We start from the raw sequence: 25479 nt of genomic DNA on the forward strand, positions 1-25479 counted from the left end.
TTCTTTTGCTCCCTATCGATTATCATTATCTTCGTTTTTCCTTTGTCGACTCTCAGGCCTGCATCATTGCTGGCTTCTTCAATTTTCCTGAGCATTTCCTTCATCTCATCTGGTGTTTCTGAGAGCAGGGTTGTGTCATTGGCATATGTGACTCCCTTTTCCCAATCCTCTAGGGTAGTTCTCATTACCCATTCTCCATATGCATTGAAGAGGATTGGGCTTAGTATGCATCCTTGTCTTACTCCCTTTGCTGTATGGAAATGATTGGTGAGCTCTCCTTCAACTCTCACCTGTGCCACATTGTCCTGATACAGACTTTTCATAAGACTGACAAGGTGCTCTAGTACTCCAAGCTTTTTGAGGTTTTTCCAGAGGATCTTCCACTCAATCACTTGGCATGCATTTAGGATTTGTTCTCTTGTGCCTCTTCCTGGCACAAAACCCGCCTGTTCTGGTGGCATCTGTGGCAGGATGTACACTTTGATACGCTCGTGTATGATTACCAGTAGTACCTTGCTTGCATGCTATATCAGTGATATAGTTCTGTAGTTCCAACACTCAATCTTTGAACCTTTCTTGTGCAGAGGTACAAACACAGATGTAGTCCAGTCTTTGAGCCATTTTCCTTCTTCCCCGACCTTGTTGCAGATTCTGTTAGCTCTGATTCGCCTTGGTCACCTCTGTTGTGAGAGTCATCTGCCATTAGTTTATCACAATATTCTCGCCATCTTTCCTTCACTTCCTCCTTGTTTGTGAGCACTTGACTGGGAGTGATCTTGCTTCAAAAGTGCGGGTAATGGTTTTGATTTTCTGGAACATGTCTTTGGTCTCCTTCTTGTTCTCATGTTTTTCTATTTCTGAACATATTTTGTTTATGTACTCGTTCCTGTCTACTCTGCACTTCTTTCTGACCTATTTCTGCATCTGTTTGTACTGCTTTGCCTTTGTTGTGTCACTTAGCTCCCTCTTGAGGCTCTTCCTTGCTCGAATAACTTCCCATGTTTCATCTGATATCCACTCTTTCCTTGTTTTATCCGGCTTCTTGACCCCTTCTGCTGCCTTCTCTAGACATTCTTTCATGCCAGCCCACATTTCCTCAGTGGTCAGGTCGTTGTTTCCATCTTGTTTAGCCAGCTCTCTTAGGTTCATCTTTGCTGCTTTCTTATCGGTCCGATTTTTTCCAAGGTACCATCTGTTTACTACCTGGGGTGGGTTCCTGTTTGCTTGAGGTCTTGGCAACAGCTCCTCTACAAGTAGTTGATGGTCGCTTTCACAGTCCTTGCCTGGGTAGGTCTTGACATCTTGAAATGCCGCTATCCATCTCCTCTTTGTCAGGATGTAATAAATTTGGTTTCAAAAGTCGAAAAAAATATAGATAAGAAATTCAGGGTACTTAGTACAATTTGGAAACGTAGAAATGGCCCAAGTCAACTGATTTTTTGATATGTTGTAGCCAAGACCCTTGGGCACAACATATCAGAAAATCAGCCATTTTGGGCCGCAACTTTATTCCAGATGACCTTGCAACCTCAGAATCTTTGAAAATGAACCTAGTGCGTTTTGGTAACACATGCTTCAAAATAATTATCTCTAGTTAGGTACGTAACAGGTACCAAAAGTTAGTAAAAACGTAAAAAGAACAAAATTATTAGCAAATAAGCAACGAATGCTAAAAAAATTGAGTTGAAATTTGTTTGTTGGATTGTTTCTTTTTAAGGAGGGTGGGGCACAAAATTTTTGGAATCAGGGGTTAGGGCATAGGGCCCAGCAAGGGTTAGGAACTAGGGCCCACAAAACCCTTTCTGTATCTTTTTTTGTATAAATCTGAGAGACCAAAACGGCAACACTGATTGTCAAACTTTGCAGAAAATTACTCAAGGAAATACTTTAATTGATCTATAAGTAATTATTATAAATGGATGCCATACAGAGAATGAGGAGAAGAAATAAACAAATTCAAGACTCGATAACTGGAATCTTTCGATTAGATTTTGATTTGAGCTAAAGCCAATATGTGGACATTAATCCTTAATTAATTACGATTCCATAATGATATGTATGAACTTTGTAAACCTCATTCAGTTCATTAAAAACTCACGATAAGATACGTTTTTTTCGCATCTGCTTAGAACGAATTCATGGGGTCTTCATTGCACAAGACCTTAGGATACTTCTAATACCCGATTTTTTCTGGTGAATTACTAATATTGAATCGATCCATTATGAGTCTTCTTAGAAAAATTTCCGATAAGTTCTGGGAAATTACTGATAATTTTTGGCTTAAATTGTTGAAATTCAATTAGGTACTTATTTGTCAAAGATTGCTAATCGATTCGCGATTACTCCCGAAAATTTAATGAGCCATAGAAGGGTTAAAATTACGATTACTCAGAATTGCATATCAAAATCATGTTCAGATTATTGGATGAGCAGATAAAGAGTTATTTACGCAAACATTCGTTGAAAAAATTCTGTTTCAGTTCTAATTTCGCAGATCCACGAGTCGAATCATGATAGAATTTTACTAATAAGACAGTTGATATATTTTTCTTCTCTGCGTGTACGTAAAGTTGAAGCAAACATGAATCCTTTTTACATCACTGGGGTGTTATTTTTCGCCTCCTATTGCAGCGGTCAAGTAAGCCCAGTTTTCAGCTTTTGTTAGGTGAAATGTTAAAATCATTATTAAATCAAATTATTCCTTTCAGACTGAGCCCACAGATATGGTTTATTGCAAGACACACATGCAAGTTCACGAGATCAAATATACTTGGGTTATTGAAAATTTCAGCGCTTACGACCACCATATAAGGGAAATTCTATCACCCAAGTTACGCGCATCCACAACTGATGAAATTATATTGGATCTTCGACTACACCCAAACGGTTGGTGCCCCCCAGGAGGTAGGGACGAGGATGTTCGGTTTAATATATTTACATCCAACGACAGTGTAGTTGAAGAAGTGCTGGCAGATTGCGATGTTTCAATCATCAATCATAATAAAGAGGTGTTACTTCATAAACATCTAAGATCAATAAGTTGTGTACCTGTGCGTGAGGATCGATGGATCAGGAATGATGAGACCCTTTGCAGAAATGACGACTTTTTTAGAAGTCACTTGCTGCAAAATGATACATTAACGATGTTATTCCACATAAAATGTTTTTCTGAATCATCTACTAATGATGTTTCTTTTCAACGCAAGATCCCATCGCCCCATCCAACACCCGACATCGACACTGTCATCGTGAAAAATAATCTTTCCGAAAATTTCGAATCGATGCTGAAAAATCCGGAATTCGCGGACGTCGTATTCATCACAAATGGCGGTAACTTCCCAGCTCATAAGAACATTTTGGCCGCACGAAGTCCTGTTTTCGCTGCCATGTTCCGACGCAAAGATACAAAAAGTGGAAAAAATAAGAAAATTCGAATAAACGTCAGCAAAAACATGGATGGAGAAGTACTGCACGCTATGCTGAGATACATTTACACCGGAATATGTGATGACTTCGAGAAACTAGCCGACAAACTATTCGTAGCAGCAGCAAAATACGGTTTGGACGGACTGCGAAAAATCTGCGAAGAAAAGCTTTGCGAGAGTTTATCGGTTGAAAACGCAGCAAGGCTGCTGGCATTTGCAGAAAAACACCACGCCGATAAATTGAAATCCAGAGTGGACGAAGTCATAGCAAACGGTCTGCTCGCCAGTTGAACACAGCCAGCTAAGAGCTGGGAATAATCACGAACAATTTTATGAAATGCTCGCTTTCACAATGCCAACGCGAAGATACTTGAATTTTTTTGCATTTGTTCAATTTTTTTTCTTAAATGAAAATGTATCAATTAAATTTTTAATCATTATAATGTCTCTTAATCCACATTTATGGTGTGCTAATCATTTTTGTAGAATTCAAATGCATCGAACCGATACGAATAAAGTAACATTTTCAAATCAAACATGTCGTCTGATCATTCGAAACACTATTTTACAAGATTCATTCGATCATTTCGCACAGTTGTATTTTTATTTTCATTTTTTCATGAACAATATATTATAATCTCTGCTCGCCACTGCTTCTTCCAAATCCGAAGTTCAAACCGTTCTGTCTCACCTCAAACAGAGCAACTAGTGAGACATTTTTTTTGGAAAAAAATTCAATTCACCACATACAACACTATTTTCCACTCAAATGACAGTGTTGAGTAGTTTAATTTTGAAAAAAAACTGAAACAAAAATCGTTGAAAATGAGCTGGGTCAGTTTTAAAGGGTATTCCTGGGTAAAATAGGTGAAATTCCCCAGTCCTCGGATTTTTGAAATTTTAATGAAACATTGTTGAGTACATTTTTAAAAAAATGTTGGAGCCAAAAAAATCCCCCACTCTCCCCCTGTCCACAATGGGGAACAAACGCTTTTTTCTCGGGGGAAAAAATCACATTTCAACGAGTTTTGATTACAAAATTTTGAATTCACCCAAAATGTATTGAGGAGACTTATCAAAATTTTTTTGCCCCCCTGGGGGGAGAGATATTGACAAAAGAAAATTTGAAACCGTCGTATCTCCGAACCTAATTCCGGAACACAAATTTTTTTTACTTCTGAAAATATGTTCAGGCGAGTACCATTTTTGGAAATTTTTTCAAATTTTTTCTCCAGTTGGGTCATCTTTAAACACTCAAAAAACTCATCAATATGTGTTTTTTGTGTCATACAGTTAGAAAAATAAACACTTGGGTCATTCCACGTCAATTAGACCAGGAAGTGGTAGGGGGGTTCGGCGACTTTTTTGAAATTTTTCCTGTGGAATGACCTTCCGAAGGGATGACCAATGGCGCAAATCGAAGCCCTCCAGCCCATTTTTAAAGGCAGCCAGGGGGTGTCAAAGTTTTCAGTGATCCTAAAATATCATCCATTTCAGTAATGGATTACTCAATAACCGCGATACCTACCAAAATGGAACTTTTTCTTATAGTTAGGGGTTTTGAAAGGCTTTTCGGTGATATCATAAAAATCAGTGTTTCCACTTCTTTTCGTACAAAAAATTAGCTCAAAAAGTTTCCAAACGTAAATTTTCACACCGTTCCGACCCTCAAAAATCCTGAAAAAAATATACTATGGACAACTTTTTATGCTGAACAAAATATTAAAAAACTGGGATGGTAACATGTTGCAAAGTCGATTTAAAAAAATTTTAAGTTTGCGAAAAAATGTTATTTTTCGATTTAAAAAACTTGAAAAAAAAGTTTTGATAGGTGAAGTTGACCCATTTGACTCCTATTTTTACGTATTTGCCGAAAAACTTGAAAAAACCCTTTCACTCGATGAAATGAACTCCTCACAAGAAAATCAAAATTCGAAAAAATTCAATGTTCAATTTCAACCCTAAAAAAATGTTTAAATTTATTCAATTGTCTTATTTTGACCTCTTTCTGGCGTATTTCATGAAAAAGTTGATAAAAATTACACTCATAACAAAAAAATAAAAATTTGATCATTTTTTGAATCTTTTCGACTTTTGATTTTTTTTTTTTGATGGGTGTCGTTTTCATATGAATTGATTTTTCACGAAAAACCCAATGTTGGGGCAACATACCCCCCTTCCGCTAAATGGGACCCTTAGAAGGGTCCAATAGTAAATCCAACTTCATATTCGTGTTCAGGGGGTTCAATTCATATGGAAACGACACCCATATTGCCAACCTTTTTCTGACCCAAAATCGGATGGGGAAGTGCCCATGTCCCCAAAATGAGCTTTTTGAGGAGAATAGAAGATGCAAAAATATCCCATCAGACAGAATTTCAACCCCACACCCCCCCCCCATCTGAAAAAATATATTTTGGAACTGGGCCATTTTTCCAAAACAGGCTGGGTACAGGCTGAAGCCCAAAAACCAAGATATTTTCGAAAACGGGTCGATTGTGGGTCCATGTCGAATGCGCCAAATGAGATACTCAAAATGCCCCTCCCACCAATCTTTCTTCTCCTGTTTTTTCTCAGGGTCGAATACTTGAATGTAAATAATCGTACAATTGATTTTTATTTCAATTTCGCAAAAATAAGTCAACCAGACAAGAAAAAAACTGGAAGTTTTATTTGGGGGAAGGGGAGGGGGATGGACGCGACTAAAAATTGTCGACTAGTGCCCGAAAAAATAGACCAATTTTGTCAAATATTATAACACTTGCATTCAGTATCTAAGGTTCATTGGAAAATCATTATTTTCCCTTTTGAATTTATGGAAGTTTCAAAACATGGATTTCTTTTCAGTTTATAGATAGGGATTGGACCAAGTGAAGCAAGGGCGAAAGCTTTCACAAATTCGGGTTTCGAGAGGTGAAAAAACAGTGTTTTAAAAACTTGTTTATATCTTTTGATCCAAAATTTTAGAATTCGGATGATGAGTAATTAAAAATTTTAATTTGAAAATGAAAAGGAAACAGACCCGAGTGAAGCGAGTGCAAAAGCTTGTTTCGAGAAGTACATACATAAAAAAAAAAACATTGTTTTTTCAGGTGAAAAAAACTTTTTTTTGGCTTGAACATTTCATAAAAATTGAATGATGTATTTTTTTTAAAGTGCGAGGGCAAAAGTTTTCAAAAGTTCATAATTTGGGATAGTGTTTTCTTATGATGAGTATATTTTTTTGACTCCGCAATTTCAGAATTTAAATTATATTAGATGATCAAAAATTTCTAACGCTTGCAAAAATTCGTTTAGAGAGAGTGAAAATAGTATATTTTTGGTTTAAACGTGAATCCCAGGACTTGTTTCTTGTTCGTGTTTACCCCCTCTATCCTTTACTGAAAATATTCAAACTACAATTATGTACATCACTTCATCAGATTCAATTCCAATAAACGAATTCATTTATCCGAATTGATTCGATAACAAATTTCAAAATCTCATAAAGTTCATCAAATAAGTTATCGATTTATTTTCTCTGCACTCGTTAGAGAATAAATTCATTTAAATTGTGAAGACAAACAGTTCCTCCTCTTCGAGTTGTTGATACAAACAACACGAACATGAATACTTTTTACACCATTTTCAAGATATTTTTGTTTTCCTACTGCACGTTTTCTATTCGAGTAAGTACCAACTAGTAGCATTTCTCAACATGGACTATACCTGTATATATAAAGCGTATTTAAAATTTCGATCGTACATAAAACGGTATTCTATCATTTTTGTTATAATATGTATAACCAAATTTTTGGAAGCCATCATTCAAAAATGTACCCATCTATGGCATGAAAAAACTCCGAAACTAATCAAATATCCTATTTGCATTCAATCGAATATAATATTTCTTTCAGACCGAAAACTCAACTTCCACTTTAAAAATTGACCTCGACAATGAAAATGTAGTCCACTGCGCGACACACATGCAAGTCCACGAGATCAAATATATTTGGACTATTCGTAATTTTAGCGCTCACGAGAGATTTGGAGAAAAACTTTCATCGCCCAAATTACGTGCACTCACAACTGATAAAGTTGAATGGGATCTTCTACTTGACCTCAAATCACACTGTCGTGGTAAAGAATGTATCATGATTAAAGTATTTCTATCCGAAGAAAGTGTAGTTAAATTAGTAGAAGGAGAATGCACTATCTCCATTATCAATCATAAAAAAGAAGTGTTACTTCGGCAGCACGTACAATCAAGAAAGTATTCGACCGATTATCGTTGGTACGCGTTGTTCGAGTTCACGAAAGACGATTATTTTAAAAACCACGTGCTGCAAAACGACACATTAACGATGGTCATCCATCTAAAATGGTTTTTTGAACCATCTCATAATGTTTCTCATCAACTGAAGATTCTTTCACCAGGTCCCACGAGTACATTTACACCCGAGAATACCACAACGAACAAGGTCGGCGACAACTTTTTCCTTAAACTATGCAAAAACTTACACAAAAAAATATTTTGAAAAAATATGTAATAAATCAATAAAAAATAAATCTCGCATCTTTAAAAATTTTCGACTTTTGCAACATTTTTACACTAAAAATATGTAGTAATAAAACTCGATAGTTAGTACACAATTTTCGCAAAAATTTTCAAATATTTCGTTTCCCTGTTGACTTTTTTAGCTCCAAAAGGATCGAGTGGTGCCCAAAAATATCTAAAAAATTTGGGTAGCATTACGAGTAGCTCCCCTCACTGGGAGGCCAACTCGTCTTCTATAAATTATCTTCCCCCTTATTGGCTTAGCTCCGTAAATAAATTATCTACCCCTTCAAAATTAAACCGCAGTATCTTAAACTTGAGCTATAATCTAAGTTATGGTACATTGTAACCTTGGGGAGGCGACTAAAAATTGTCGAATAGTGCGTGAAAAAATAGATCAATTTTGCCAAATATTATAACACTTGCATTAAGTAACTAAGGTTCATTGGAAAATCATTATTTTCCCTTTTGAATTTATGTGGAAGTTTCAAAACACGGATTTCTTTTCAGTTTACACGAGTAGATAGGGATTGGACCAAGTGAAGCAATAAGGGCAAAAGCTTTCACAAATTGGGGTTTCGAGAGATGAAAAAACAGTGTTATAAAAACTGGTTTATATCTTTTGATCCGAAATTTCAGAATTCGAATGATGAGTTTTTGAAAATTTTAAATTTGAAAATGAGAAGAAAACAGACCCGAGTGAAGCGAGTGCAAAAGCTTCTTTCGAGAAGTAAAAAAATCATTGTTTTTTCAGGTGAAAAAAGGGGTTTTTTGGCTTGAAAATTTCTTAAAATTTGAATGATGTATTTTTTTAAGAGTACAATTTGAAAAAAAACGAGACAAAAACTTTCAAACATTGATATTTTGGGACATAAAAATAATGTTTTCTTATGATGAGTTTACTTTTTTGGAGTCCACAATTTTAGAATTTAAATATTGGAGGATTAAAAATTTCTAAAGCTTTCAAAAATGCATGTTTAGAGAGAATGAAAACGGCACATTTTTGGTTTAAACGTGAATCCCCAGGGGCTCTTTGGTGTCTCGAAGCCCTTAGCGAAAGATAAGCATTAATTCTGTAAAGAAAACAAAATCCTTTCCTCTTTTTTGGGGCAAAAATTAGGACCTCGTAAAAATTTTGACAAAATTGGTGATTTCTAACATTTTTAGAAGAAAATCCAACTTTCCAACACTTTTTACAAAAATTAGAACTTTCTGAGAATCTTCACTTATTCAAAAAAAACAAAAAAAAAAAACTCTCACGCAGTAAGCGTGAGAAGACCGACTTTTCGTAAAATAAATATCTTTTACGAACGAATTGATCCACTGTTATTTAAACAGTGATTCGCGAACGAACTGATTCGTATAAGTGACTTGTTCGTGAACGAATCGATTTGTACAAGTGACTCGTTCGTGAATGAATCGATTCGTATAAGTGACTCGTTCGCGAACGAATCGATTCGTATAAGTGACTCGTTCGCGAACGAATCGAATCATACAAGTGAATCGTTCGCGAACGAATTGATTCGTACAAGTGAATCGTTCGCGAACGAATCGATTCGTACAAGTGAATCGTTCGCGAACGAATTAATTCATACAAGTGAATCGTTCACGAACGAACCGATTCAGACATGTGATTCGTTCGCGAACGAATTGATTCATTTACTCAATTTTCAATGAATCATTCGCGAACGAATTGATTCGTATTAGTGACTCATTCGCGAACGAATTTATTCATAAATTAAAGATTCGTTGGCGAATGGTTCTTTCAAAAAATTGATCAATTCGTTCACGAATGATTCACAAAAAATTGAGGGTCGTGTACTTAATAGGAATCGAGCAAACCTAGTGAGATTTCAAGTTTCATCGAAATCAGTTCAGCCATTTCCTAGGTAATGAGTTTTGAAAAATTCTGAAAAAAAATTTTGTCGCTCGACAAATTTGAAAGCTTTGAGCTTTTGAAAATTTTGTTTTCGATTACGCGCGAAAGCTACGAACTTTTGGATCATGGTGCAAGTGCGAAATCATAGGAATGGTGATGGACTTGTGATACTTCAAGTTTCAGAAAAATTGGTTCAGTCGTTACTCAAAGTAATGATTTTTAAGTGAAAAATGTCGAAAAAAAGTTTTGTCGCTCGATAAACTTGGAAGCTTCGAACTTTTGAAACACGATGATGGTGACAAATTGTCCGGCTAGTATCCAAGGGCTGACATTTTGAGTTTCATCAAAATCGGTTCAACCGTTCCTCAGAAATAAATTTTTAAATGAGTTTTTAAGTGAAAAATGTCGAAAAAAAATTTTGTCGCTCGATAAACTTGGAAGCTTTGAACTTTTGGAACTTGATGATGATGGCGAAATCTCCGCTAAGTAGTGTAGTTCTGAAATTTCAAATTTGATCAAAATCGATTCAGCCGTTGCTGAGAAATTAAATTTTATGTGTAAATTCACCTCATCACATACGAGTACTTAAATATTTAAGTAAAGACTTGGCACACGAATTCATTTAAAATTGAACTTTTAAAAAATCATTTCTCAGGAACGGTTGAACCAATTTTGATGAAACTCAAAATGTCAGCCCTTGGATACTAGCCGGACAATTTGTCACCATCATCGTGTTTTAAAAGTTCAAAGCTTCCAAGTTTATCGAGCGACAAAATTTTTTTTCGACATTTTTCACTTAAAAATTCATTTAAAAATTTATTTCTCAGGAACCTTTGAACCGATTTTGATGAAACTCAAAATGTCAGCCCTTGGATACTAGCCGGACAATTTGTCACCATCATCGTGTTTCAAAAGTTCAAAGCTTCCAAGTTTATCGAGCGACAAAATTTTTTTTCGACATTTTTCACTTAAAAATCATTACCTTGAGTAACGACTGAACCAATTTTTCTGAAACTTGAAGTATCACAAGTCCATCACCATTCCTATGATTTCGCACTTGCACCATGATCCAAAAGTTCGTAGCTTTCTTACGTAATCGAAAACAAAAATGAGCTTTTTCAAATTTTCGGGGGGTGACTTTGCACAAAATTTTTTAAAAATTTAATTTCTCAGCAACGGCTGAACCGATTTTGATCAAATTTTAAATGTCACAACTAGGCTACTAGCCGAACATTTTGGCATCATCATCAAGTTCCAAAAGAACGCAGCTTCCAAGTTTATCGAGCGACAAAATTTTTTTTCGAAATTTTTCAAAACTCATTACCTAGAAAACGGCTGAACCGATTTTGATGAAACTTGAAATCTAAGTAGGCCTCTACGATCTCTATAATTTCGCATATTCACTTCGATCCAAAAGTTCGTAGCTTTCGAATTAAATCAAAAATTCAAAAAAAAAATTGTATATATATATCTCTATATATATGTATATATATAAACCTTATATAAGGAAACCTGAAATTTTGGGAATGAGCCTATCGTGATCCCAGACCCTCGAAACGCAAAGAAAAGTCACTCCCCGACCCAACTTCCACTATCGCAACAAATACAATACTCCACTTTTCTCCGAAAAGTCGGTAACAGGACTTCAATTTGACAAAACAAGACTTCTTTGATATTTTCAGGTGAACATCCATACTTTTTGGATGTTTTGCCAAAAAAGCAGGGATTTATCAATAATTTTGAAAACAAAGTAGGACTTTTTGACCGTTTTGTCAGTAAATGGAACTTTTTTACAATACTGGTAAATATGAGACTTTTTGACAATCCGGGTAAAAATAGGACTTTCTGATACGTAGTTTTTATGAAAAAACAGACCTGTTTTACTCGGGAATACCCTTCAGACAGGTAGGATACGTGACACTCGAGGTCATTCGAGACCAAAAAAAAACATTTAAAATTTAGATTCCCTCCCCCTGCTGATTTTTGAATATGCCAGACTAATTTTGATTTCCTATTCCTGTCGAGTAATTCGATTCTTATTCTGACTTGTTTTTCAGTCGTGTTTACCCCCTCTATTCATTCCTAAAAATATCCCAACTATATCATTTCATCAACTTATCAGATCAAGTTTCAATAAACAAATTCATTCATCCGAATTGATCACGGCTTGAACCCTAGCTAAGTAATCATGATTCGATAGCAAATTTCAAAATCTCAACAAGTCTATTACGTTATCGATTTAATTTCTTTGCACTCGTTAGAGAATAAATTCGTTTAAATTGTGGGGATAAACGGTTCCTCCTCTTCGAGTTGTTGATACAGACGCGATCATGAACACTGTTTACACCATTTTCAAGATACTCGTATTTTTGTTTCCCTACTGCACGTGTTTTATTCGAGTAAGTACAAATACGAGACCATTTCTCAACATATACTTGGATGGGTGGATATTTGAAATTTCGCTTCGGTCAAAAGAATCGTTTGTCAATCAAAGTTCCTGCGATTCCGAGGCATGAAAAGTATTCGATCATTTTTATAATAATGTACCCACTTTATTAAATTTTTGTAAGCCATCATTTGAAAAAAAAAAATGTAAGGCATAAAAAGGCTCCAAAACTAATAAGATATCCTATTCGTATTCAATCGAATATAATTTCTTTCAGACCGAACACCCAAATTCCACTTTAAATATTAGTCTCGACAATGAAAATGTAGTTCACTGCGCGACACACGTGCAAGTTCACGAGATCAAATATATTTGGACTATTCGTAATTTCAGCGTTTACGAGAAATTTGCAGACAAACTTTCATCGCCCAAGTTACGTGCACTCACAACTGATAAAGTTGAATGGGATCTTCGACTTGAACTCAGATCGTACTTTCATGGTAGAGAACATATTTTGCTGGAAGTATTTCTATCCGATGAAAGTGTAGCTAAATCAGTGGACGGAGAATGCACTATCTCAATTATCAATCATAAAAAAGAAGTGTTACTTCAGAGTCACATAGAATCAAAAAAGTATTCGACCGATTGGATTTGGAACCAGGGGTTCATCATTTTCAAGAAAGACGATAATTTTAGAAACCACGTATTGCAAAATGACACATTAACGATGGTCGTTCATCTAAAATGGTTTTTTGAACCATCTCATAATGTTTCACATCAACGGAAGATTCTTTCACCAGGTTCTACATCTACTACGCCCGAGAATACCACAACGACCAAGATCAGACACAACTTTTTCCTTAAACTATGCAAAAACTTACACAAAAAAATTCGTGGTCATAAAACTTGATACTTGGTTAAGTACACAATTTTCGCAAAAATTTTCCAACATTTCGTTTCCCTATTGACTTTTTCAGCTCTGAAAGGATCGGGTAGCGCCCAAAGAGGAGTTGAAATTATTCAAGTCTGCACTTCTCATTTTCAAAGTGTGGGAGGAGATGTATGTAATTTACTAATACCAGTATTTTTCATTTTCAAAGGAAAAAGCGAAAAAAAATTCAAGACTTTTTTGCATTTTGCACAAAAAAATGAAGAATTATCATGTTTCTCTACAATTTTGCCAGGAAAAGTGGAAAAAAAAGAGAAAACAGAATCAGCAAAATTACACGTCTATACTCTGTAAGAAAACAAAAAGATACTACTTTTTCACTGCTTTTTTAAACCACATTTTCAAAAAGCTCCTCACTCGACCCCCTCTCCCCCTCACACGCCAACAAAAAATTGGTGAAAATTTTCAAAACAACTAAAATTTAAAGAAAATTTGTATACAAAGTACATATTTTTCAATTTAAATCAAAATTATTTTTAAAAAAACAAGTTGCCAATCTCATCGAAACCTTTTTTTAAAATGATTTTAAGGTTTTTGTTGTGTGTTTGAATTTTCAAGTTTTTTCACTACCTTATTTTTGACTAAATTCACAACTTTTTTACTATACTTTCACAAGAGATACCCTGAATTTATGTTAAATAACTGGTTATCTTGGATCAATTGCATGTCTACATTTATTTTTACAATGATCTAGTAAATTAATGGTAATTTCTGGTACGTAATTGGTAATCTCTGATAACACTAGGCAACAATTTTTGACTTTTTTCGTGTGTTCGGGTTGAAAATGGGCTTAATCGATAGTTTAGACCCTAAAACAAAAAACAGAGTGGGATTTTTCAATTTGAATTGTTTTTGTGGTCAGGAGAGATGATCAAAGTTTCAAAAATGGCCGTTTTTGCCCTATTTCACGAGTTTCTGGCGGCACCAGTATTGTTTTTCGAAAAAAACCAAGGTCATATTCGGATTCTACGCACTTTTTTAAGTAAACATCTTTCCCGGATTTTCGATTTTCGAAGTTTCAAGCGCATACGGACGATTTTTGTTTGTAACATATTTTAAAACTCGGAGCGCGCGACGCTGGCGTTACCCCACGATGTAATCGTGGCGCGGAACCGTGTTCGCGCGGGCGAGGATCTCGTGCAGTAAAAATCTCGTGTTACAAACGAAAATCTTCCGTATGCGCTTGAATGTTCGAAAATCAAAAATCCGGGAAAGATGTTTACTTAAAAAAGTGCGTAGAATCCGAATATGACCTTGGTTTTTTTCGAAAAACAATACTGGTGCCGCCAGAAACTCGTGAAATAGGGCAAAAACGGCCATTTTTGAAACTTTGATCATCTCTCCTGACCACAAAAACAATTCAAATTGAAAAATCCCACTCTGTTTTTTGTTTTAGGGTCTAAACTATCGATTAAGCCCATTTTCAACCCGAACACAAGCATGCCGTTGCCTAGTGTAATTTACAGGTAATTTCTCATAAATAACAGATGGTTTTCAATTAATCACAGGTAATTTCTGATTTCTGCTAAATTACTTTTACTGGTGTTCATTCTGGTAAATTACTGGTAATTTTTGGTAAATTGCCCATCATTTTAAGTAAATTACTGGTAATTTCTGGTGAATTACTTGTAATACTTTTTACTTTACCTTTTGAAAATTTTGGAAAAAAATCAACAAACGGCTAAGGGGGAGATGTTTTTCAAGTCAAACTTTCAAAAACAATTTTCAGACATTTTGTCAGATTTTCGAAACCTTCAGGACACTTTTTTATGAAGAAAATTCGAGTCAGGTCGGGGTTGTTCAATTCACCAAATATAAAATACCGGAAAAAATGCAGTATGTTCAAATTTTCAAGTTACAAAATAAACAATTTTCAACTTAAAAAGAAAACGAAAACAAAAAACCAAGACTGTGAGCAGAAAATGCCACTAGTGCTTAAAAGGGGTGGGGGGAGGGCATCAAAGTTTATTCAAATCTAAATTCTATTTTCGAAGTGGGGTACAAAGATGAAATGAAGAACAAAATTCAGAATTCTGAATGAAGAAGAGAATATGTAAGTAAATGGAACAATTCAGAGTTTTATCAAAAAAATGTAAATGACAAGATTTTTTGAATAATGTTGTCAAAAAAAACAAAAAAAACAGAAAGAAAAAAAGCTGACTGGTTAGGTAGGTCATACATGTAAATTTTATCCACATTACGTCTTTTACCAGCATTCATAAAAATGTGATTTTTTTATCCATGTTTTTTGTCAAAAACATAGGCTGGGAATCGATTCAATTAGGCATCTACTTATTTTTCAAAAATTGTTAATCAATTCGATTACTCTCGAAAATTAAATGAAAATCAAAGGCTTTAATTACGATTACTCAAAAATACATTTCAAAATCACGTTCAGATTATTTGATGCGCAGATAAAGAGTTGATTACGCAACCATTCTGTTAAATGAGTATTTCAGTTTTCATCTCACGAGTCAGATTCCGATAGAATTTCACTAATGAGGCAGTTGATATATTTTTCTTCTCTGTGTGTGAGGTAGAAGCAACCATGAATCCTCTTTACATCATTGGGATCTTCTTCTTCGCCTCCTATTGCAGCGGTCAAGTAAGTGCATAATAGTTTCATCGATTTGAAGGCCAACTGGGCCAACCACTCAAAATCATTATGAATACACCTACGCATCCTACTCAATTCAGTCAAGCCTCATGGCAATTTTTTGGGGTTTCCAACTATTGCAAAAAAAAAAAAAAAAAATTACCAACAAAGTCCGATCAACCAGCTTTTAGCTTTTATTAGGTACCTATTGAGATGTTAAAATCATTATCAAATCGAATTTATTCCTTTCAGACTGAGCAAACAAATCCCACTATAAACATTAACCACAAAAACATGGTTCAATGCGAAACACACATGCAAGTACACGAGATCAGTTATGTTTGGATTATTCGTAATTTTAGCGCCCACAAGACACTCCGCAGAGAAGTTCTATCACCTAAGTTACGCGCACCCACAACTGATAGAATCGAATGGGATCTTCGACTTTACCCTCCATACAGTAGAACTCTACGAGATTATAGTGAAATTGGATTTTATAATTTTGTATCTAATGAAAGTAAAGTTGAAGACGCGATAGCAGAATGCAATATTTCAATCATCAATCATAAAAAAGAAGTGTTACTTCATAAACATTATGCAAAATCACAAAGGTGCAAACCCGGAGTTGGGAACAAATGGCACACCTTTGAAATCCTTTGCAAGGATGATGATTTTTTTAGAAATCACTTGCTGCAAAACGACACATTAACGATGGTCATTCATCTAAAATGGTTTTTCGAACCATCTCATAATGTTTCTCATCAACGAAAGATCCTATCGCCTCATCCAATACCAGACTCTGCCATCATGAAAAATAATCTATCTACAAACTTCGAATACATGCTGGAAAATCCGGAATTCGCGGACGTCGTATTTATCACAAATGGTACCAACTACCCAGCTCATAAGAATATTTTGGCCGCACGCAGCCCTGTTTTCGCTGCCATATTCCGACGCAAGGATACAAAAAATGGAAAAAATAAGAAAATTCGAATAAACGTCACAAACATGGACGGAGATGTACTACGTTCTATGCTGAGGTATATTTACACCGGCGAATGTGAAAATTTGGACAAACTAGCAGACAAATTACTCGCAGCTGCTATTAAATATCGTTTGGATGGTTTGAGAAGAATTTGCGAGCAAACACTTCGTCAGACTCGGTCATCTGATACAGCAGCATAAAAATTGGACTTGGCGGAGTAATGTCACGAACTCACAGGAAATCACGAAGACTTTGAGTAGAGGCAGAGCCAGCATACGGAAATTAATGTTTAATTAATAAATAAGATTCAATGATAATTCAAAATCCTATTTATATCATTAAAAAAAACTTAGATTAGACTTATTTCGTTACATCTGTCCAGAACTAGCCCATTTATCATTGCTTTACAGATAAAAATATACAGATATATACGATGATTATGATACTTTTTGTACAGATCCCTTATCTTTGAACTATTGAAATTAAAAATCAAAAAGGTGTTACCCTGCTCCTGAGGACTGATGGATCGGGAACTATGAGACTCTTTCAAAATGTTCAGGTTTTATTTTTCTTTAAACCAGTAAAACTTGAATTTTCGCGACTTTGAAACCCTCGGAGTGGATCGGTTATGGGCTCCTGTCGCATGCACCGAATAATGGACCCCTCAAAATTGTATCCCTCTCCCTTAAGAATCTCCCTCGTTCTGTTTTATTCTTAGGTTCGGATACTTGAATGCAAGCTGTGAAATTGATTTTTCTGTCTTTTCATTCAATTTCGCAAAAATTAGTCAACCTGATACGAACAAAACGAAAGGTGTTCAACTGTTTATTGAGGGAAAGGGGGAACGAAAAATTTTTCATGACAAAAAATACTTAATAATTTTTCCGAAGTGAAAAATAGAAGATTAAATGACAATTTTACCAATTGATATAACATGTAATTTGCATTATGGAATATAAAAAATTGTTACGTTCCTTTTTGAATTTATGAAAGTTACAAAAATGAACTCTTTTCACTTGGAAAAAAGATACGAGTAGAAAATAACTCGAGCAAAACGAGTACAAAAAATTCGTACTTCAAGAGGTAAAAAAACAACAGTTTTAAAAATTTGTTCATTTTTTTAGCTCAAAATTTGGTGGTGTTTAACTGTTTATCCCATCTATCGTTTCCTAAAAATATTTCAACTATACAATTTATCACCTTATCAGATTCAATTTCAGTAAACGAATCGAATTATCTGAATTGATCCCGGCTTGAACCAGAGCTAATTATGATTCAATAACAAATTTCAAAATATCATCGAGTCCATTACGTTATCGTTTTATTTTCTCTGCACTCGTTAGAGGATAAATTCGGTTCCTGTTTTTCGAGTTGTTGATACAAATGCAAACATGAACATTTTTTACACCATTTTCAAGATATTTTTGTTTTCCTACTGCACGTTTTTTATTCGAGTAAGTAAGTACAAATAGTACTATTTCTCAACATATCATACTTGGATGGGGAGGGTATTTGAAATTTCGCTTCGGTCAATGGAATCGTTTGTCAATTTGCAATCGAGGTTCCTGATTCCGATGCATAAAAAGTACCTATTCTATCATTTTTATAAAACCTACTTAATCAAACTTTTGTAAAGCATCATTTAAAAAAAAAATGTAAGGCACAAAAAAGCTCCAAAAATAATAAGAATGATATCCTATTCGCATTCAATCGAATATAATATTTCTTTCAGACCGAACACTCGAACTCCACTTTAAATATTGACCTCGACGATGAAAATGTAGTTCACTGCGCGTCACACGTGCAAGTTCACGAGATCAAATATATTTGGACTATTCGTAATGTTAGCGCTCACGAGAAAATTGAAGGAGAACTTTCATCGCCCAAATTACGCGCACTCACTACTGATAAAGTTGAATTAGGTACACACATTAATGAAAAATAATTCTCGCATATTTCTTAATTTTTGACTTTTGCAACATTTTTACACTAAAAAGACGTGGTAATAAAACTTTATACTATTTGTACACATTCATTAATCAAACATTCTCAACTTCCACGATTTTTTATATTATTCAAAAATTTTGAATCCCACAACCTCTTATCAAGTTATTACAGCTGAAATAGCCAATTCCGTTTTGAAAAAATATTCAAACATTCAGAAAAATTCGGATTTTCACAATTTTAGGACTCCATGACAAATAACCTCCTCTCCAAACGAATCCCCGAAGGGTCTAACAAGCAGGACAACATGTAGCTAGAAGCAGGATAAAAGCAGAAACGTCGGCAGATTTTTTACGCGTTTCAACTGTCGGGAGGAGAGAGGAGATGCTAAATTGATTCGAGTCTGCATTTCTCATTTTTAAAGTGTGCGGATGGGAGAGGTGTAATAATAATTTACTCATATCGGTATTTTCAAAAGAAAAAGCGACATAAAAAATTCAAGGCTCGTTTGCATTTCGCGAAAAAAAAAACGAGAAATTATTTGGGGCGAAAAAGAAAGATAAAGTGTGTTTTTTACAATTTTGTCAGGAAAAGTAAAAGAAAAGAACAAAAAACAGAATCCGCAAAACTACACTTCGACTCTTAATAAAAACAAAAAGATACCACTTTTTCACTACTTTTTTAAACCAAATTTTCAGGAGGCTCCCCACTCGACCCTCCTTTCCCCTCACACGCGCCAAAAAATAACACAGTCAAATTTTTCACAGGGATACTTTTAAGTTTACCTTTTGAGAACATTGAAAAAAAAGGCAAACTGCTGAGGTAGAGATTTTAAAGAAAATTTGAGTCAAACAATGCCCGAGGAATTTAGGTCAAGGTTATTTGAATTTAATTCACCAAATACAAAATATTGGAAAAGAAATGTTCAAATTTTCATGTTTAATAAAAAATTTTCAACTTTTTTTAAAAACCCGAGACTGTGGGAAATTTAAGCAGAGTTAAGTAAGGGAATTTTGATTCTCAAAATGAACATAATATTATAGTAATTTCCAAGTATTTACCTGTTGATTCCTGCCTGGTTTAAAGTTTAAATGAAATTTCTTCTGGTTACTGGTGAGTCAAATAATTTAAATAATATTCCTCTAAATGATAAGTATCTTCTGAATAAATGGAGAAATTGAATAGATCAATTACTGCGACATCCGGAACCTGAAAGAGGGCCAGGCAGAAAAAGAACACAGGGCCCAATTAATTTCATTGAAACTAAGTGAGTAAAATTTAGACTAAAAAGGCAGAGGAATTTAGTAGAAGTGTTTTTGGATCCTAAAGCAGTTTCTAAAATAGTCAGAAGGGGGATCGGAACCCAGGGAGCCGAAAAGGACCTCTGGTGAATTTGAGTGCACCATGTGCACAACGACAAGTCTATAAAATTTACTGAAAATATAATTAATAACTCACTGTTGGCGCTGTTGGTACATCCTGTTCCATTTCGGCTCCTTCTGCTGTTTCTGGAAATTTCATCCAATGAAATTTTGAATAATTTATTCATTTAAATTACCACAAAGGTCAAACTTGAAAAATGAACACTTTTGCTAGTTTAAGATGCAAAGGGCAAATGGCAGAGTTGCAAGGAGGAATAGTAGTTTATTGTGGGGGCCTGAGTCATTCTCAAAGAGGATTTTTGGTGGCCATTTTAATAGTTGACCAACTCATAGGGTGAGTCACCCTTCCAAAGAGGTCACTATCCTTCTGAAATCAAGGTGGAGAAATTAAGGGTAATTACGAGTACCATGTAATTTACCACCTTTGGATTCAGCTATTTTCAAGTGAAGCGTCAGTGTAGCCACTTGAAGTCGATTTTTCGACAGAGACTGTGAGCAGAAAATGTCTTCAAGTATTTTACAAGAGAGGGGGGGGTGACAAATCAACATTTATTGAAGGTTGGCGAAGACTAGCTTTACATTCCATGGAAGGTTGATTATGTAATATTGACAGGTGAGAGGTCAATTCTTGAAACGGCTCATTGAAATGCTCATTGATGATTCGCCAGGTACTGAGGTAATTATTTTCATCAATATCGATGTTCCTTTCAAGATCTTTTGCGTCACCTTCAAGGCAATTGTGCAGAGAAATATTCTTCTCAAGATTGGTCATTTTTCGTTTTTATGGAAGATGTTTCTGAAGTTAATCCACGTGCCTTGAGATGACCATTAAACTTTGGCAGATCAGCTTGTGGAAGTCTAATAGACAAATTTAGTTGATTTTTGATTTTTTTTTCAAAACAATGTTCGATGAGCGCTTAGTCGATCACGTAAGTATTTATAGCAGAAATCTGTTACGTTCTTCAAGATCGACATCATTATCTAATTCACAATCAATTGACTTTGCTTGGTATTTCTCGTTTAAATTCTACAGTTCTTTTAATTCTTTTGTTGATGACCTCAGGGAGTTCAGAGAGGTGCTGGTTGTCAGGTTTTATCTTTTTTAATCCATCAAATAATAATTCTGCAATGGAGTTGATTGTCATCTAAACTCCTCGTTGAACTAGTACTTATTTTTGTATCGCCGTCACTATCATTGCTGATTTCAGTGAGTGATTTCATTTGATTGGAGATGATCTCCATTTTTCGAACGGCACGGTGGCAGTAAAGACATCCGGTTCGGGGGACCAATTTGTTAATGAACAAGAAGTGAAAATGAAATTAAGATCAATACTCAGAATTCTGAATGAAGAAGAGAGTAAACGGAACATTTAAAAATTTGGTCAAAAAAAGGGGGATAAGCAAGATTTTTTTGAAATTTTGTCCAAAAAACTGACTAATTATGTAAATTATATCCATATTACATACAAAGCAACGTTCATAGAAATGTAACTGTTTTCATCCATTATCGTTTCTTTGGTCGAAATTTTAGGCTGGGAATCACTTCAATTACTTACTTATCATTTTTTTCAAAACTTGTTAATCAATTCGATTACTCTCGAAAATTAAATGAAAATTGAAGGATTTGATTAACACAACTCAAAAATGCATTTCAAAGTCACGTTCGGATTATCGGATGCGCAGATTAAGAGTTAATTATACACAAACATTCATTCGTTAAAATAAATCTATTTCAGTTTTCTTTTCTCAGATCCGCGAGTCAGTTTCTGATAGAATTTTACTTAAACGACAGTGATATCTTTTTCTTCGCTGTGTGCTACATAGGTTGAAGCCAACATGAATCCTTTTTACATCTTTTGGATGTTATTTTTCGCCTCCCATTGCAGCGTTCAAGTAAGTGCATATTTTCATAGTCGATTTGATCGGATATAAGTATAATATGTACCTACCAGTAAAATTCTAATAAGAGGATGAAGGCCGACCTCTAAAAACACGTACGCCACTCAAGTATCTCGGCCATTTCTTTGGGCTTTCAACCTTTGCAAAAAAATAAATTACAAAAACTTTAATGAAATTCAGTGTTCTGTCGTCCACAGAGCCTCTCTATCAATTTAGGCAGAATTTTTCAAAATTAAAAAAAAAATGTTTACCTTTCTCAAGCCGAAAACCGGTGTAAAAAATTCATCTCCCAGTTCAATTTTTGCGATCTGAATTCGACCTGTAAATTATTAGCCACAGGTGTAAAGTTTTACTCAACCCATTTGATTTTTACACACATCAAGTTGCACCTGTGATTCGCCAAGTTTATTTTGGCAAAAAAGGTTGCTTCAAAAATCACAAACTTGACAAACTTTCGGCATTTCTGACGAAAGAATTTGGGATGAGCGGTCCAAAGGTATCAACAAAGTCTCATCAATCATTACTAAACTGAATTATTCCTTTCAGACTGAGCAAACAAATTCCACAATAAACATCGATTACGAAAATATGGTTCAATGCGAGACATGCATGCAAGTTCACGAAATCAAATATATTTGGACTATTCGTAATGTTAGCGCTCACGAAACACTCGGAGAAGAACTTCTAGCACCAAAGTTACGCGCACTCACAACTGATAGAATTGAATGGGATCTTCGACTTTACTTTGAATATTCTGTTCTGTTTAATGTTTTTATATCCAGTGAAAGTATAGTTAGAAAAGCGATAGCAGACTGCAATGTTTCAATCATCAATCATAAAAAAGAAGTGTTATTTCATAAAAATATCAAATCAAAAAGGTGTGTCCTCGCACCGGAGGACCGATGGATCAGGAACTATGAGACCCTTTACAATAAAGATGATTATTTTTTTAGAAATCACTTGCTGCAAAATGATACATTAACGATGTTATTCCACATAAAATGGTTTCATGAACCATCTAATGAAGTTTCCTTTCAACACAAGATCCCATCGCCTCTTCCAACACCAGACACTACTATCATGAAAAATAATCTACCTGAAAATTTGGAATCGATGCTCGAAAATCCTAAATTCGCAGACGTCGTATTTATCACAAACGGTGGCAATTATCCAGCTCATAAGAATATTTTGGCCGCACGCAGTCCTGTTTTCGCTGCCATGTTCCGACGCAAAGATACAAAAAATGAAAAAAATAAGAAAATTCGAATACACGTCACAAACATGGACGGAGAAGTACTACGTTCTATTCTGAAGTATATTTACACCGGTGAATGTGAAAATTTGGATAAACTAGCCGGCAAATTACTCGCAGCTGCTATTAAATATCGTTTGGATGGTTTGAGAAGAATTTGCGAGCAAACGCTTCGTCAAACTTCGTCATCTAATACAGCAGCATAAAAATTGGACTTGCCAAGTGATGTCACGAACTCAGAAAATCACGAAGACTTTTGAGTAGGGGCAGAGCCAGTATATGTATACGGAAATTAATAAATAAGATGTAATGATAGTAATTCCAAATCCTATTTATATCATTAAAAAAAACTTAGATAAGATTTATTTTCTTTACATCTCAAGATAAGATTTATTTTCTTTACATCTCATCTTTTTAGAATTAACCCAATTTATTTTTACTTTACAGATCTATTTACGATGATTCTGATATCTTTTGAATACCTTCCTTAAGTTCGAGCTTTTCACGTACTTCCGAAATTAAATTTCGTACCAGGTCAATGTCGTAAATTGCACCTTTCGTTAACCCCCGCCCCCTCTTCTCAAGAAAATCATTAAATCTTCAAGATGTGCCCATATTTTAAAAATATTCTACTGGGAGATTTTTTTCTGATATTTTTCTTCATGAAGTTACAACAGATTTCAAGATTCAGCCTCTTTTCCTCGTCACTCTCTGCCCCTTGATTTTATTCAAAAGATCGAGAGAATTGCCAAAAAAAAATCAAACTATAACAAGGATGGTATCTTCTTATTTTTAGCCCTTTTTCTCAATCCACTGCTGGATGAAGGCCTCCCCAACTTCTTTCCACGAGCTCCGGTCTTGGGCTGTACTTCACCATTTTCCATCCCATGTCTGTATCTCATCTTCCCATCTCCGGGTTGGTCTTCCCAGTGCCAGTTTTCTGTCTGGTCTCCACTGTGTAGTCTTTACCACCCATCACTGATCACCGCTTTTGGCAACATGACCAGACCAGTACCACCTACTCCGCTTAGCTGTCTCCACCCCAGTTGGATGAAAATCTGCCCTTCTGCAAATAAAAACGCCTTAAAGAGCAGTTTAATTGGCGTTTTATACTTAAATGCCAAATCCAAGGGCGTAATTCGAAGCGACTTTTAAGGTTGTTACATTTTCTGCATGGCAGAAAAAAAATTCTGCTGAAAAACATGCTACAAGAATATTTTGTAGCGTATTTTTCTTGAGTAAGGTCACTACACTTTTAAATTGAGTGGTGTATTTCTGCCTGTCAAAAGAAACCAGCTACAAAATGTGCTACGTACACGTAGCGTATTTATTCAGGTACTCGCTGAAAAACGTGTGTAAATGTGGTATTTTACGTGTATGTTTTAGCTTAGTTATAATATAAATATTTATTCTCTTGATATCATCTGCCCTGATGGTTAGGGTATTACAGTTCTCACTCTCAGATCAGGAGACCCAAGTTCGATCCCAGGCTGAGCAAAAAATTTCTTCATGAACTAACAGCAATGGCAGATTTTCATGCTTAGGGGCAGAAAAACCAAATACGCACTGATTAATGGGCAGATATGTATTGGCGTAAAGTGCTGGAATTCCTGCCCGCGTTTTTGTGTCCTGTAAGGGCAGATTTTCACCCAACTGGGATAATGTCCATCATCCCTGTGGTCTCCCAAATTTTCTCCACTGTCCATTTGTCTCGCAGCATTATCCCCAGCATTGATCACTCCGTTTGCCTCTGCATCTTGACAATTCTATCTTCTAGCTTCTTCTTCAATGCCCATGTCTCACTAGCATATGAGGCCACTGGGATGATGCATCAATTGGCTACCTTCCTTCTCAGGCATATACATATTGACTTTTCTCTGATTATTCCTCACAGCCTCAAGTATGCTGTCCATGATGCCTTTATTCTTCTGGATATCTCTCTGTTGAAATTGGTATTCATTGTCATATCTTGGCCCAGGTACACAAATCCGTCAACCATTTCAATTTCATCATCCTCCAGCTGGGCACATTTTTTATCGATTACAAACCCATTGCGCATAGTCATGGTCTTCCCTTTATTAATTTTCAGTCCTACTTCTAGACATGCATTTTTCACCTTGTCCAACGCTCTCTGAAGTTCGTCCATATCCTGTGCTATCAGCACCACATCGTCAGCATATAGCAAATGGGTCAATGTTTCTCCTGAGATCTCCAGTCCTCCTAGAGTGTGGCTGTGAACAATTTA

General features: G+C 35.3%; 3 protein-coding genes and 1 long non-coding RNA gene across 5 annotated transcripts in view; 3 read left to right on the forward strand and 1 right to left on the reverse strand.

Annotated features, from left to right (window-relative positions):
• LOC135849375 (uncharacterized) overlaps window positions 1–25479 on the reverse strand; it is a 498164-nt gene that overhangs the window by 411723 nt on the left and 60962 nt on the right. The window lies entirely within an intron of this gene.
• Window positions 2424–3886, forward strand: LOC135847864 (speckle-type POZ protein-like). The gene is made up of 2 exons (XM_065367594.1): window positions 2424–2638; window positions 2709–3886. The coding sequence occupies exons 1-2, from the start codon at window positions 2582–2584 to the stop codon at window positions 3714–3716; spliced, it is 1065 nt and encodes a 354-aa protein (XP_065223666.1). The 5' UTR covers window positions 2424–2581; the 3' UTR covers window positions 3717–3886.
• LOC135848096 (protein roadkill-like) lies at window positions 12090–17187 on the forward strand. Of its 2 annotated transcripts, none has more exons than XM_065367868.1 (2): window positions 12090–12240; window positions 16025–17187. In XM_065367868.1, exons 1-2 carry the CDS (start codon window positions 12172–12174, stop codon window positions 16955–16957), a joined length of 1002 nt encoding a protein of 333 aa, XP_065223940.1. In that variant the 5' UTR covers window positions 12090–12171; the 3' UTR covers window positions 16958–17187. The 2 variants fall into 2 exon arrangements, with proteins under 2 accessions (XP_065223940.1, XP_065223941.1); XM_065367869.1 differs by lacking the exon at window positions 12090–12240 and adding an exon at window positions 14468–15781.
• LOC135847878 (speckle-type POZ protein-like) lies at window positions 21736–24092 on the forward strand. The gene is made up of 2 exons (XM_065367611.1): window positions 21736–21976; window positions 22529–24092. Exons 1-2 carry the CDS (start codon window positions 21920–21922, stop codon window positions 23438–23440), a joined length of 969 nt encoding a protein of 322 aa, XP_065223683.1. The 5' UTR covers window positions 21736–21919; the 3' UTR covers window positions 23441–24092.

Source organism: Planococcus citri, chromosome 5 (assembly GCF_950023065.1).
Source record: "Planococcus citri chromosome 5, ihPlaCitr1.1, whole genome shotgun sequence".
Taxonomy (NCBI): domain Eukaryota; kingdom Metazoa; phylum Arthropoda; class Insecta; order Hemiptera; family Pseudococcidae; genus Planococcus; species Planococcus citri.

Coding starts and splice junctions, on each gene's coding strand:
- LOC135847864 (XM_065367594.1), top strand. CDS start 2,582: ATGAATCCTTTTTACATCACTGGGGTGTTATTTTTCGCCTCCTATTGC. Junction 2,639..2,708: donor CCTCCTATTGCAGCGGTCAA/GTAAGCCCAGTT, acceptor TATTCCTTTCAG/ACTGAGCCCACAGATATGGT.
- LOC135848096 (XM_065367868.1), top strand. CDS start 12,172: ATGAACACTGTTTACACCATTTTCAAGATACTCGTATTTTTGTTTCCC. Junction 12,241..16,024: donor ACTGCACGTGTTTTATTCGA/GTAAGTACAAAT, acceptor TATTCCTTTCAG/ACTGAGCAAACAAATCCCAC.
- LOC135847878 (XM_065367611.1), top strand. CDS start 21,920: ATGAATCCTTTTTACATCTTTTGGATGTTATTTTTCGCCTCCCATTGC. Junction 21,977..22,528: donor CCTCCCATTGCAGCGTTCAA/GTAAGTGCATAT, acceptor TATTCCTTTCAG/ACTGAGCAAACAAATTCCAC.